We start from the raw sequence: 13,452 nt of genomic DNA on the forward strand, positions 1-13,452 counted from the left end.
AAGATTACATTACCCAGCAAGGCTCTCATTCAGATTTGAAGGAGAAATAAAACCCTTCACAGATAAGCAAAAGCTGAGAGAATTCAGCAACACTAAACCAGGCTTACAACAAATACTAAAGGAACTTCCATAGGCAGAAAAGAATAAGAGAAGAAGGAAAGAAAAAAGAGCAGCAAAAACAAATCCAAAGCAATTAATAACATGGCAATAAGAAAGTACATATCAATAATTAACCTTAAATGTAAATGGACTAAACGCCCCAACCAAAAGACATAGACTGGCTGAATGGATGCAAAAACAAGACCCATATATATACTGTCTTCAAGAGACCCACTTCACTTCTAGGGACACATACAAATTGAAAGTGAGAGGATGGAAGGAAATATTTCACGAAAACGATGATCAAAAAAAAGCTGGAGCAGCAATACACATATCAGACAAAATAGACTTTATTTTTTTTCTTCTTTCTTTTTTTTTTTTTTTTGGTCTTTTTGCTATTTCCTGGGCCGCTCCCGCAGCATATGGAGGTTCCCAGGCTAGGGGTCTAATCGGAGCTGTAGCCACCGGCCTACGCCAGAGCCACAGCAACTCGGGATCTGAGCCGAGTCTGCAACCTACACCACAGCTCATGGCAATGCCGGATCCTTAGCCACTGAGCAAGGGCAGGGACCGAACCTGCAACCTCATGGTTCCTAATCAGACTTGTTATCCACTGTGCCACGACAGGAACTCCAAAATAGACTTTAAAATGAAGAATATTTTAAGGGTCAAGGAGGACATTAAATAATGTTCAAAGGATCAATCCAAGAAGATATAACAATTTGAAATATCTACGCACCCAACATAAGTTCACCACAATATATAAGGCAACTGCTAAGAACCTTAAAAGGAGAAATTGACAATAACACGATCATAGTGGGGGACTTTAACACCCCACTTACGGCAATGGACAGATCATCCAGACAGAAAGCCAATAAGGAAAAATAGGCCCTGAATGATGCATTAAACCAGATGGACTTAGATATTTATGCGACATTCCATCCAAAAGCAACAGAATACATATACTTCTGAAGTGCACAGGAACATTCTCTAAGACTAATCACATCCTGGGCTACAAATCCAACCTCAGTAACTTTAAGAAAACTGAAATCATATCAAGCATCTTTTCCGACCACAATGCTATATGAATGGAGATCAACAACAAGAAAAAATCTGCAAAAAACACAAACACGTGGAGACTAAACAACATGCTACTAAACAACCAATGGATCACTGAAGAAATCAAAGAGGAAATTAAAAAATACCTAGCAGCAAATGACAATGAAGATACGACACTCCAAAACCTATGGGAGGCACCAAAAGCCATTCTAAGAGGAAAGTTTATAGCAATACATGTCCACCTCAGGAAAAAAGAAAAAGCTCAAATAAACAAGCTAATGTTACATCTAAAGCAGCTCTGAGAGAGAACAGACAAGACCTAAAGGTAGTAGAAGGAAAGAAATCATAAAGATCAGAGCAGAAATCAATGAAATAGAAACAAAGAAAACCATAGAAAAGATCAATGAAATGAAAAGCTGGTTCTATGAAAAAATCATCAAAACTGATAAACCCCTAGCCAGATATATCAAGCAAAAGACTGAGAGGACTCAAATAAATAGAATTAGAAATGAAAAAGAAGGAACAACGGACATCACAGAAATACAAAGGATCATAAATGACTGTTATTTGCAACTACACAATACAACAGAAAACCCAGAACAATCTTTCAAGACCAAACCAAGATGAATGAGAAAAGATGAACGGACTAATCACAACAACTGAAATTGAAACTGTGATTAAAAAACTTCCAACAAAGTCCAGGCCTGGATGGCTTCACAGGCAAATTCTATCAAACATTCAGAGAAGAGCTAACACCTATCCTTCTGAAACTCTTTCAAAACATTGCAGAGGAAGAGACACTCCCAAATTCATGCTATGAGGCCAACACCAAAACCAGACAAAGATACCACACAAAAAGAAAACTACAGGCCAATTTCACTGATGAACATCGATGCAAAAATCCTCAACAAAATACTAGCAAACTGCCTCCAACAATACATTAAAAGGACTGTATATCAGGATCCAGTGAGATTTATCCCAGGGATGCAAGGGTTCTTCAATATCTGCAAATCCATCGGTGTGATACACCCCATTAATAAACTGAAGAATAAAAACCATATGATCCTCTCAATAGACGTGGGAAAAGCCTTTGACAAAATCCAACACCCATTTCTGAGAAAAACCCTTCAGAAAGTGGGCATAGCAGGAACCTTCTTCAACATGATAAAATCCATATATGACAAACTCACAGCAAACATCATTCTCAATGGTGAAAAATGGAAAGAATTCCTGCTGAGATCAGGATCAAGACAAGGATGTCCACTCTATGTTACTCTGCAACATAGTTTTGGAAGTCCTAGCCACAGCAATCAGAGAAGTAAAAGACACAAAAGGAATCCAAAGTGGAAAGGAAGAAGTAAAACTATCACTATTTGCAAATGACATGATACTATACCTAGAGAATCCTAAAGACTCTACCAGATAACTGTGAGAGCTCATCCATGAATTTGGCAAAGTCACAGGATACAAAATTAATACACTGAAATCAACTGCATCTATACACTAACAATGATAGTGCAGAAAAAGAAATTAGGGAAGAAATCCTGTTTACCATCATATCCAAAAGAATAAAGCGCCTAGGAGTAAACCTACCCAAAGAGACAAAAGACCTGTACTCTGAAAACTATAAGATCCTGATGAAAGAGATCAAAATGACACAAATAGATGGAAAGATATACCATGCTCGTGGCCTGGAAGAATTAATATTATCAAAATGACTATACTACCCAAGGCAATCTACAGATTCAATGCAATCCCTATCAAAATACCAAGGACAGTTTTCACAGAACTCAAACAAAATATTTTAAAGTTTGTGTGGAAGCACAAAAGACCCAGAATAGCCAAAGACATCCTGAAAAAGAAAAATGGAGCTGGAGGAATCTGGCACCCTGACTTCACACTATACTACAAAGCAACAGTCATCAAAACCACATGGTACTGGCACAAAGATAGAAATTTAGATCCGTGGAACAGGACAGAAAGCCCAGAATTAAACCCACGCACCTACAGCCAACTAATCTATGACAAAGGAGGCAAGAATATACAATGGAGAAAAGACGGCTTGTTCAATAAGTGGTGCTGGGAAAACTGGACAGCCACATGGAAAAGAATGAAATTAGAACACTCCCTAACACCATACCCCAAAATAAACTCCAAATGGACTAAAGACCTAGATATAAGACCAAACACTATCAAACTCTTAAGAGGAAACATAGGCCAAACACTCTCTGACATAAACAAGAGCAACATCTTCTCAGACCCACCTCTTAGAGTAATGACAGTAAAAACAAAAATAAACAAATGGGACTTAATTGAACTTAAAGGTGTCTGCTCAGCAAAGGAAACCCTAAACAAAACGAAAAGACAACCCACAGAATGGGAGAAGATCTTTGCAAGTGATTCAACTGACAAGGGAGTCATCTCCAAAATTTAGAAACACCTTCTGCAGCTCAATGCCAGAAAATCAAACAACCCCATCCAAAAATGGGCAGAAGATCTAAACAGACAGTTCTCCAAAGAAGACATACAGATGGCCAAAAAACACATGCAAAGATGTTCAACATCACTCATTGTTAGAGACATGCAAATCAAAACCACACTGAGGTACCACCTTACTCTGGCCAGAATGGCCATCATCAAAAAAAATCTACAAACAATAAATGCTGGAGAGGTGTGGAGAAAAGGAACCCTGTTACACTGTTGTGGGATTGTCAATTGGTGCAACCACTGTGGAAAGCAGTATGGAGATGCCTCAGAAAACTCAAAATAGAACTACCATTTGATCCAGCAATCCCACTCCTGAGCATCTACCCAGAGAAAACCACGACGTGCAAAGACACATGTACTCCGATGTTCATTGCAGCACTATTTTCAATAGCCAAGACATGGAAGCCACCTACATGTCCATCGAGAGAGGAGTGGCTAAAGAAGATGTGGTACATATACACAATGGAATATCACTCAGCCATTAAAAGGAACAAAATACTGGCAAAATACTTAGCAACATGGATGGACCTAGAAATTACCATGCTATGTGAGGTCAGCCATACAATGAGACACCAACATTAAATGCTACCACTGACATGTGGAATCTGCTAAAAGGACACAATGAACTTTTGCAGAACAGATACTGACTCACAGACTTTCAAAAACTTATGGTCTCCGGAGGAGACAGTTTGGGGGGTGGGGGGTGCACTGAGGTTGTGGGATGGAAATCGTATAAAATTTGTCTGTTATGATCGTTGTACAACTATAAATGTAACTGAGTAATAAAAAATGCTATAAAATTAAAAAAAGAACAAAAATGCCACAAGTAGACTTTAGCTTAAAAAGCTTTTTCACTTTATTAAAACCTACATATATTCTACTTATGTTCTGTGTAGAACATCTACATATGTCTGTATAGAACGTCTAATGATCCCAGGAGTTATTCTCATTCTCCATTACTCCAAAAAAAGTCAGAATATTTGTATAGTCACTTAAGCATTGGTGTTATTTTCAATAAAGTGTGAATTCATGATTCTGTTCTTAAAACATTTAATAAGCAATATTAATAATGAATTCTGAAAATATATAAAAAGACATTTGAAATTTAAATTTTATTGGAGTTCTTGTCGTGGCTCAGAGAATATGAATCTGAGTAGTAACCATGAGGTTGCAGGTTCCATCCCTGGGCTCATGCAGTGGGTTAAGGAGTCAGCATTGTCCTGAGCTGTACTGTAGGTCACGGACGTGGCTTGGATTTGGCATTGCTATGTCTGTGGTGTAGGCCGGGAGCTACAGCTCTTATTTGACCCCTAGCCTGGGAACCTCCATACGCTGCGGGTATGGCCCTAATAAGACAAAAAAAATAAATTTTTTTCTAGTGGTTATTCCTATGGGAGTTATAGTTGGAAGGCTAGGATTCTCCTAGTGAGCCAACTAGTTAGTATTAACATTACATTCCTTTCTCGTGATTTATATTATGGACACTGTCCTGAAATGATTGCTAGTAATCATGCCATGTCCATGGTGTCCCAGGACTCAGTTGATGTTGTTTCATTCATTCTCTAATTCCAAAAACCACATTTGCCAATGAGGTGGATTGATGTTAAGTCCCACAGAAACACACATTCCATAGTTACTTGAATAACAGCTTCTTTAGCAAATGAGATCTGAATGGAGGTGGATATTATGATAAAGTCACTAGGGGTGATGAAAATGAACTGAGATGGGTAAATAAAATATTCTTCTGGCATTCTGGCAATATTTTTAGCTACCAGTTTTGAGTTCCCTACAGCATGGAACCTCTGATGGCTTAAATTGCTGAGAAGAAAAATGGGAACAGTTAAGTATTTTTTTTACTTTATTTATTTATTTTTGCTTTTGGGGCCATATTCTTGGCATATGGAGGTTCCAATGCTAGGGGTTTAATTGGAGCTACAGCTGCTGGCCTACGCTATAGGCACAGCAACACCAGATCCAAGGCTCGTCTGCAACCTATACCACAGTTCATGGCATAGCCGGATCCTTAACCCACTGAGCAAAGCCAGGGATTGAACTCTCAACATGATGGTTCCTAGTTGAATTCGTTTCCACTGTGCCACAAGGGGAACTCCCTAGGTACTCTTCTACTTCTTTTCAAAACAAGTTTTAGTTAATAAAATTTCTCTTTATAAACTACCACTGCCAAAGTTTTAGTGTTTCAAGTCTGGTATCATTGATATGGAACAGGAAAACACTGGGTTTTTATTTCCATTGCAAAGTGAATAGAACCTACTGGAGGGAAATACATATATATGAATTAATATAATATATAATTTAAAAATATGCATGTAATATTTATACAATGCTGTTTTAGAAACCAACATAATCACATTATGACAAGAACATATATATTCCAATAGGTACTATAACTTAAGTGTATCTGTGTCTGAGAAAGAAGCAATGATACATATAAGCTCTTTCTAAAGAAACATTTAATGTATATATGTTTTGTAATTATTGAGATCAGAATGAGGACTCTTACAACTAGGTAAAGTATGGGAAATAAAGTAGGTCTTAGGATCAAAAACAGTTGAGAGAGCGGAACTGAAGAGAAAACTGCAAAAAAGGCTGGGTAAAGGCCAGCTGATATTTGAGCTGTCCTGCTTTTAGTTTTTGTTATTAATCATGCTGCGTACATTCTCCATCCATACTCAGTATCCTACAAACACTCCTGTGTGACAGACATGGCTCAAAAAGAATCCCTTATGTCTGCTCTAAAGCCTGTATATTCAGCCACTTAATTGATTTATTGACTAATTTACTTCCTTTGGGACATTCTCTTAAGTTTATTTTCCATTTGGGGGAAGATTTGTAAAAATTTAGTTCCTATCTTTTTGCATAAAATAGGATTTTTAATGCAGAACGAATGCAAGGTAAGACATTTCAAAACATTATTTCAATTTTTATATGTACAGAAATGTTAACCATTGCTTAAAATGTTAGGCACGGGGTTGTATAATGTTCAGGTGGCAGAGATTTTAGAAATTATGTACTTAATCTTCTTTTAAATCTTCACCTACTGTTTTAATGAAGAGCTTTTCAATTCAACATTAGACTGTGGGCTTCATGAGGACAAAGATCAAGTCTGTTTCACCTATAACTACATGTTTAGCACATTTTATAGTAACTCATAAACAATTGTTGCATGGAGGAATAAAGAAGCTGAATTAAATTCCTTATATTTTGCCAGCACCGTACTAGGAACTGTGAATTCAAAGATGTACACCATGATCCTTGCTCTTAGAAATTTCACTTTCTATGGGAGAAAAAGAAATACCTAAGTGACTTGCCACAACATAGGTAAAATTGAAGTGTAACAATGCAAGTATGAGTGGGGATCTTGAAAGCACTGAATTCAGAGCAGGTTCTGCTTGGTGGGAGTTGGGGGTAGAAAACTGGGTAAACTCTAAGGACAGGGGCCTTTTGAGTTGGGTCTTGAGGGCTGAGTGGCAGTTTACCAGTAGGTAAGGTGGCCTGATCCAGGCACAGAGAACAGCATTTGCAAAGGCAGAGTGTTATGAAAAAAGAATTGCATAGTTTGCTAAAGGAGGGTATGGACAGAAGTCTGCAATGGCCTAGAGGACAGAAGCAACAATCAGAAATTTAAGCCAAGGCTATGAAGAAACAGGATCGCCTGCCTCCACTGTCATGCAGGCAGTCTCCTACACAGAGCTTGGATTCAAGTTGGAACAGAGTGGGTAATACAGAAAGAGCAAAGAAACTGTTTATTCATTCATTCACCAAATACCTAAAATGCAGTGTTTGTAATATGCCATCTACATTGACTGGGAAATGAGATTTAAGGATATGTAATACAACAAACTGACTTACAGTGTTGGGGACCGGAATGGGACATTGGTTGAAAAGAGGAGAGAAACTGTGAAGGAGATATTCTGAAGTAAAATGAGCAATCAAGTGCAGTCAATGAAAATGTACAAGGATTGAAGGATGGACCTCAAGTTTCTAGCCTGAGCAACTTGTTGGATTATGATCCATTAACTGAAATAGAAAACAGAGGAGAAGGCAGGTAAAAAGGTATATTAGTAGGGGGATGGGCTAACAGGAGAACAAATGAACTTGCTTTCAGAATGGCTGTGTTTCAATTCTAATGGCATACAGGTTAGCAGATCAGCAAAGAAATCCAAATTATAAATTTAGATCTGTCACCAACCATGCCATTTCAAACTAGGAACATTTATACATTAAGAAGAAAAGTGAGCTAAGATTTTTATACAATAAAAAGATAACCGAACTAAGGTTAGAAACCTGGGCACACTGACATCTGAAGGGTGGGTAAAGTTTCAGAATTGAGGAAAATAAAGGAAGAAGAAGAATGTAGATGAAACAGTGCTATGAAAGCCAAGGAAGAAAAGACCTTCCAGAATGAGGGGGCTGGCAAACATGCTAAGCACAGGTGAGAATATCACTTCTGAGTTTGAATCTAGAAGGACTTCCATTGGTTTTGACACTAGATAAATAGATAAAATACGTTCCAAGTTGCTGGTTTTTAACATGATACTCCTAAATATGAATATTCTTTCTTTATAAATATATTTATCAAATTTCTGCTAGAAGGGAATTTAACTTTGGTTTCATGGACAGTATTCCAAATAGAGAATGATATTTCCTAAGATCTGCGGTGGACAAATACAACTCAAAATTGCATATATACATTGCCTTCTAAGGGAAGGGCAGCATTAATGGTCTCAATTCACAGTACTTAATTCACCCAGGTCATATAATTTAGTTAGCCAATAGGCCAAAACCTAGACTCCTGGCTCTTGATTAAATGTTATCTTTTTCCCTACTCTGATACTACGATCCACAAAGGGTAAACACACACACACTCACACACACACACACACACACACACACACACACACACACACAACCAGACCACTTTAGTACACTTAGTTAATTTCCTATTAGTAAAGTCAAAATAATTTTTGCTCTATAACTTCTTAATATTTCTTTTTATATTACTGAAGACAGAGAGATGATGAGATCACTATCTTCTCTGAGAAAAAAATACATATGCCAGAAGACTCTGAATTTGCAAAAGATGGCCTTACTTTGAAAGATTAAGGGCCCTATTTTAAACTTTTTGAGATGAAAACACCGCAAATGAGTTCAGATTAGAACCTCTTTTGAGTCCCTCAAAGGCCCTGAAGCCATCCAGTAAACGGTACCTTGACTTTTTCGAGGTGATCTTGGAGGGAGTCAATGAGGAGATCTCCCACAGGCTGCCACGATCCCTTGATCACCTCAGCTTGGCGGAGTTTGAGGTCCAACTCATCCGTTGCCTCCTGAAGTTCCTGGAGTCTTTCGAGGGCCTCATCTATTTTTCTCTGCCAGTCAGCAGAGTGCAGGTTCAGTTTCTCCCACTCAGTGTTGACCTCCTCAGCCTGCTTTCGTAGGAGCCTTGTGACATTCTGGGCTCTCTCCTCAGGAGGCAGCTCTAAATTGGTAACACAACAAGGTTTTAGGCAACATTCATTTTTGTGTTTAAAAAAACCCCACTGCTGAAAAGGTCATACTGGGAGAAAGAAAGTATAGTTTAACAAGAGGCCAACTTACTGATTAATGGCTCTTTGATACTCTGGCATTTGTTTTGATACAGTTTAGCACATTTGAGTCTATCTTCCTGAGTGAATCTGTTCCACCTTCTATCAATCAGATAATCCAAGATTCATTTAAGATATTAAGTAGAAAAAATGTTAGGATGCACACCACAAGCTCTAGTTTACTTGAGGAAGGCTCTTAAATTGAAATTAGCTTGTAGTTTTTGTAACAATAAATTCCTCCTCACAGATAATCTCTTTTGTTGATTCTTTTCTAAATGTTTCAATAACTGATCGCTAATCTCTTTTAATGTTTATTTATGAATGTGCAAACAGATTTATGTATGGTGCTTTATGATTCCTTTCTCTTTTTCAACATCTATGTCTAATCTGAATCAATTCTATTTAACCTAGAAAATACAAGTGCTATTCAGACCCTGGCAGCAAGAATGGATGGGTCGCTCTGTCACCACTGATCCTTCTATCAATATGTTACCACAGTTCCACATTTAATTACCTCTGGGCTCCTGGTAGAGTTTCTCTAGTCCTTCCAAAGGCTGCTCTGTAAGAAATATTCGTACAGTCTCAAGAGTACTCATGATTACAGGTTCTTTCGTTTTCAATTCCCTCTTGAAGGCCTGGGAAATAAGATGAAAAGAAATGCTTATTTGGCTTGTGGCATTCTTTTGAAAATTAATCCTTGGTGCTCATAACTTGGTTATGAAATTCCCAGGTCAGTTTCTATCTCCTTTATTTCTAAACTGATTGTCATAAAATGATAAAGAAGGCTCAATGGATCTTTCTGGTAATCAGGAAACCAATGGGTTTGTAAAACTATTCTGGAGAGGACAGGGGTGCTTTCAAAATACATTAATGCCCTTTAATTAAGAAAAGAGTGCTTTATTTATATAACTGGACTGCCAAACTTGAACTCTGGGGCTAAAATTTTAAGATATATATTGCAAAACCCTTGCAATACAGCAATTCTAGGAGGGCTAATGAAACTTACACATATTCCATATAATGGAAATCCAGACCATAATGGGCCATTTGGGAAAACTTAGGTTGTATTGAAGGGTACAACCAATCCAATTCATAATCACCAGTCAATTCTGTCAAAATGTCTAACAATAAATATAATGATGTGTTAATAGGAAACTAAGTAGAAACTCAACACTTTCCCAAAATACCTATAACATTATTCATTGTGACTTCTTTGAAAATGGGAGAGAGGTTTTGAGGTATACTGGAGGTGAGAATTGTGGGAACAAGTTTCTATAAAAGAGTGGGCCTAGAATAGGTGTCTTGAGGTCATCTAGGTTAATCATCAATTTTCATCTCTAATCTATAATCTTCTTTGATATAGGGGATTAAAAGAAAAGCAAAATGCAGTTTCAGCCTCCAAGACATTTCTTAACCAAAAGAAGGGTGAAAACTAACATACTAGAAACAATGAAAACAATACAATTCTATATAATCAAGTGGGTTAAGAGATATCATGTGACTCTAGGATAAATGAACAGATACACTGAAACCATGGAAGATAGTTACAGATCCAGGTTCTGCAATCTCAGAAGAGATGATTTTAATGAAACTATTAAGTATCGCATAAATGCTAAAAGATCCATGTAAAAACAATAGTAATAATAATTGCCCTGATCTAGGGCTTAATTATTCATATCATTAAAAATTTCTATCCTACTTTTCATAATGTTGCCTACTGAGTTTAAACACTGTTCTGTTACTGGGAGACTAACTTGCAGTATCACCTTAAAACATAGGAGTGTTCCAGGAGTGTATGGTATGACACATTAATAAATACAGCTATAATGGTGTTCACCATTCAAAGGAATCCTGACTCTGATACTTTGCACAATGATCCATCTTCCGGAGTTATTTACAATTCGTAGAGTAAAGCAAGGTGATTAAGCCAAAATAACAAAATTCTGTAAGTGGAATATTAGGATTCAGCCTGTGGATAGGAATGTAATTTCCATATAGTGCGATATTGTTGCATCCTTGAAATCATACAGAGTTGGTGGGTTATTTATTCTGCTTACATGTAAGGCTGATTCGCCCTGCCCTGTTTCATTTGTAATCTCTTTCTGTATGTATGTGTTTGCATGTGTGTGCATACATGCATGTATATGTGTGTATACACTTCTTGTACTCCTGTATTTTTGTCAGACATCTAATTTTTCTAACTTTAAGGAAATTATTTTCTGCGGAAAGGTTCATTTGTACCATATTTTTAGTCACTTATGATGGAACATGATAATGGGAGAAAAAAGAATGTATACATGTATGTGTAACTGGGTCACCATGCTGTACAGTAGAAAAAAAATTGTATTGGGGAAATAAAAATAAAAAAGAAAATTATTGTCTTGCTTAGTCTCTCCATCTGGACTTGAAAAGAGGAAGCTGATCCCAACGTTAGTAATTATAAAAATAATAATAGCTCCCTTCATTGAACTATTATGTGTCAGTAGTTATACCAGAGACAAGAAATCCAAACTTGAATGCAAAACAGCCCTTCTTAGGTAGGAACTCATGGTATAGAGTGGAAGAGTTGAATACATAAATAACTTCAACACAATGTGGAAAGAACTATAGGTGGGCACAATATGGGAAAGGAAATTGGGAAAGACTTCCTGGAGAAGATAGTATTCACAAAGAATTCTAAAGCATGAAAAGGAGTTAGCTAGGGAAGAGCAGGTCAGAAGAAGAAGAAAGAAGATGCAAATGCAGGTGCGAAGACATAGGTGGCGTATGTAGTTTTCTCAAGTAGGCTAATGTTTCTAGAAGATAAAGTACAAATGGAAGACATGTCCAGAGATGAAGCAGGGCACAGTTATTATTTCAAACTACTTTGGACCTTTAAGTCAGGATTTGAAGCTCAATCTATGACCACATATGCCCTGCTAAGAAGTCTAGGTGTTGTCTTGCAGGTAATCAGGAGCCTTTGAAAGGATTTAAGCAGAGGACTGGTATGGGTGTTCGTGTGTTTTTCAAATAGATTTCTCTGACATTAGTACAGAACATGTATTTGAGAAGGACAGTAATGGAATCAGAGAAGACATTTAGGAGGCAATTCCAAGAATTTAGTGAAAGATAAGGAGGATCTGATCTAGGGCAATGGCATCATGGTATTAGGAAAAAAAAAAAAAGAGGAATTCCTTGGTGGTGCATTGGGTTAAGGATCTCGTGTTGTTACTGCTGTAGCTCAGATTTGATCCCTGGCCCAGGAGCTTCCACATGCCATGGGCATAGCCAAAAAAAGAAAAAAAGAAAGAAAAAGGAAAAAAAAGGGAATTCTCTTGTGGCTCAGTAGGTTAAAGATCCAGTGTTATCACTACAGCAGCTTGGTTGCTGCTGTGCCATGAGTTTGATCCCTGACCTAGGAACTTCCATGTGCTGCAGCCATGGACAAAAGAAAAGAGACAGAGGAAGAGTAGGTAAATGTTTATAGAGCAGAGATATAAGATTCTGGTGACTGAAGAGATGCTGGAGAAGAGAAAGGAAGGAACAAGGATGACTCCTAGTATCTAGGCTGGGTAGAGAAGTGAATGTAGGATGCAGTTAAACTAAATGTGAGGAGATATCCTCTCCTGGATTCTTCAATACACCTATAAAAAGTTCTAGCTTCCTGAACACCTTCCCATACCATGGGATTCAGATATGCAGTCATTTGTTTAGTTAATTTCTCTAATCCAAGAGGGCCAAATGGTTATAGCCCAGAGTAGTTTCCCAGTTTATGTCTCTAAGCTGTCACAATGACAGAAGTGCCTATCTCTGCAAGGTATTTATATTTCAGAAATTTAAAGCCCAGACCTTGGAGACATTTCTAGGCTGTAAAACCTGAGACTCACAGGGCTAGCTGGCTCCTAGAGAAGTTGGAGTGAGGACTCAGATCCATTAAATTTTCCAGGATATCCTTCCAGAGGGAGAAGAGGACAATGGCCCCCTTCTTTATAAGCAGAGAAAAGTCATTTTTTCCTGGTCTCTTGCCTATGGAGTACCCAGCCACTCATGTAGAAAGAGTTTTCGTCAGCTCTCACCATGTCTCCCTAGGGTTGAGGCTTGAATAAAGGGAGGAAGGTAATGATGATATTTACTGTAAAGTAATTAAAAGAAATTTGTCTCAGATCCATAACACATCATGCATACGTTCAGGATAAAATTAATCAAGATGAATATAAAAACCCCA

General features: G+C 37.6%; 1 protein-coding gene across 18 annotated transcripts in view; it reads right to left on the minus strand.

Annotated features, from left to right (window-relative positions):
• DMD (dystrophin) overlaps positions 1-13,452 on the minus strand; it is a 2,622,506-nt gene that overhangs the window by 350,733 nt on the left and 2,258,321 nt on the right. For all 18 annotated transcript variants that reach the window (XM_021079543.1, XM_021079551.1, XM_021079550.1 and 15 more), the window contains 2 exon segments: positions 9,763-9,883; positions 8,874-9,142 (listed from right to left, as the gene is read on the minus strand). In XM_021079543.1, coding sequence (XP_020935202.1) covers positions 8,874-9,142; positions 9,763-9,883 — 390 coding nt within the window.

This window comes from Sus scrofa, chromosome X (assembly GCF_000003025.6).
Source record: "Sus scrofa isolate TJ Tabasco breed Duroc chromosome X, Sscrofa11.1, whole genome shotgun sequence".
NCBI classification, from domain to species: Eukaryota; Metazoa; Chordata; class Mammalia; order Artiodactyla; family Suidae; genus Sus; species Sus scrofa.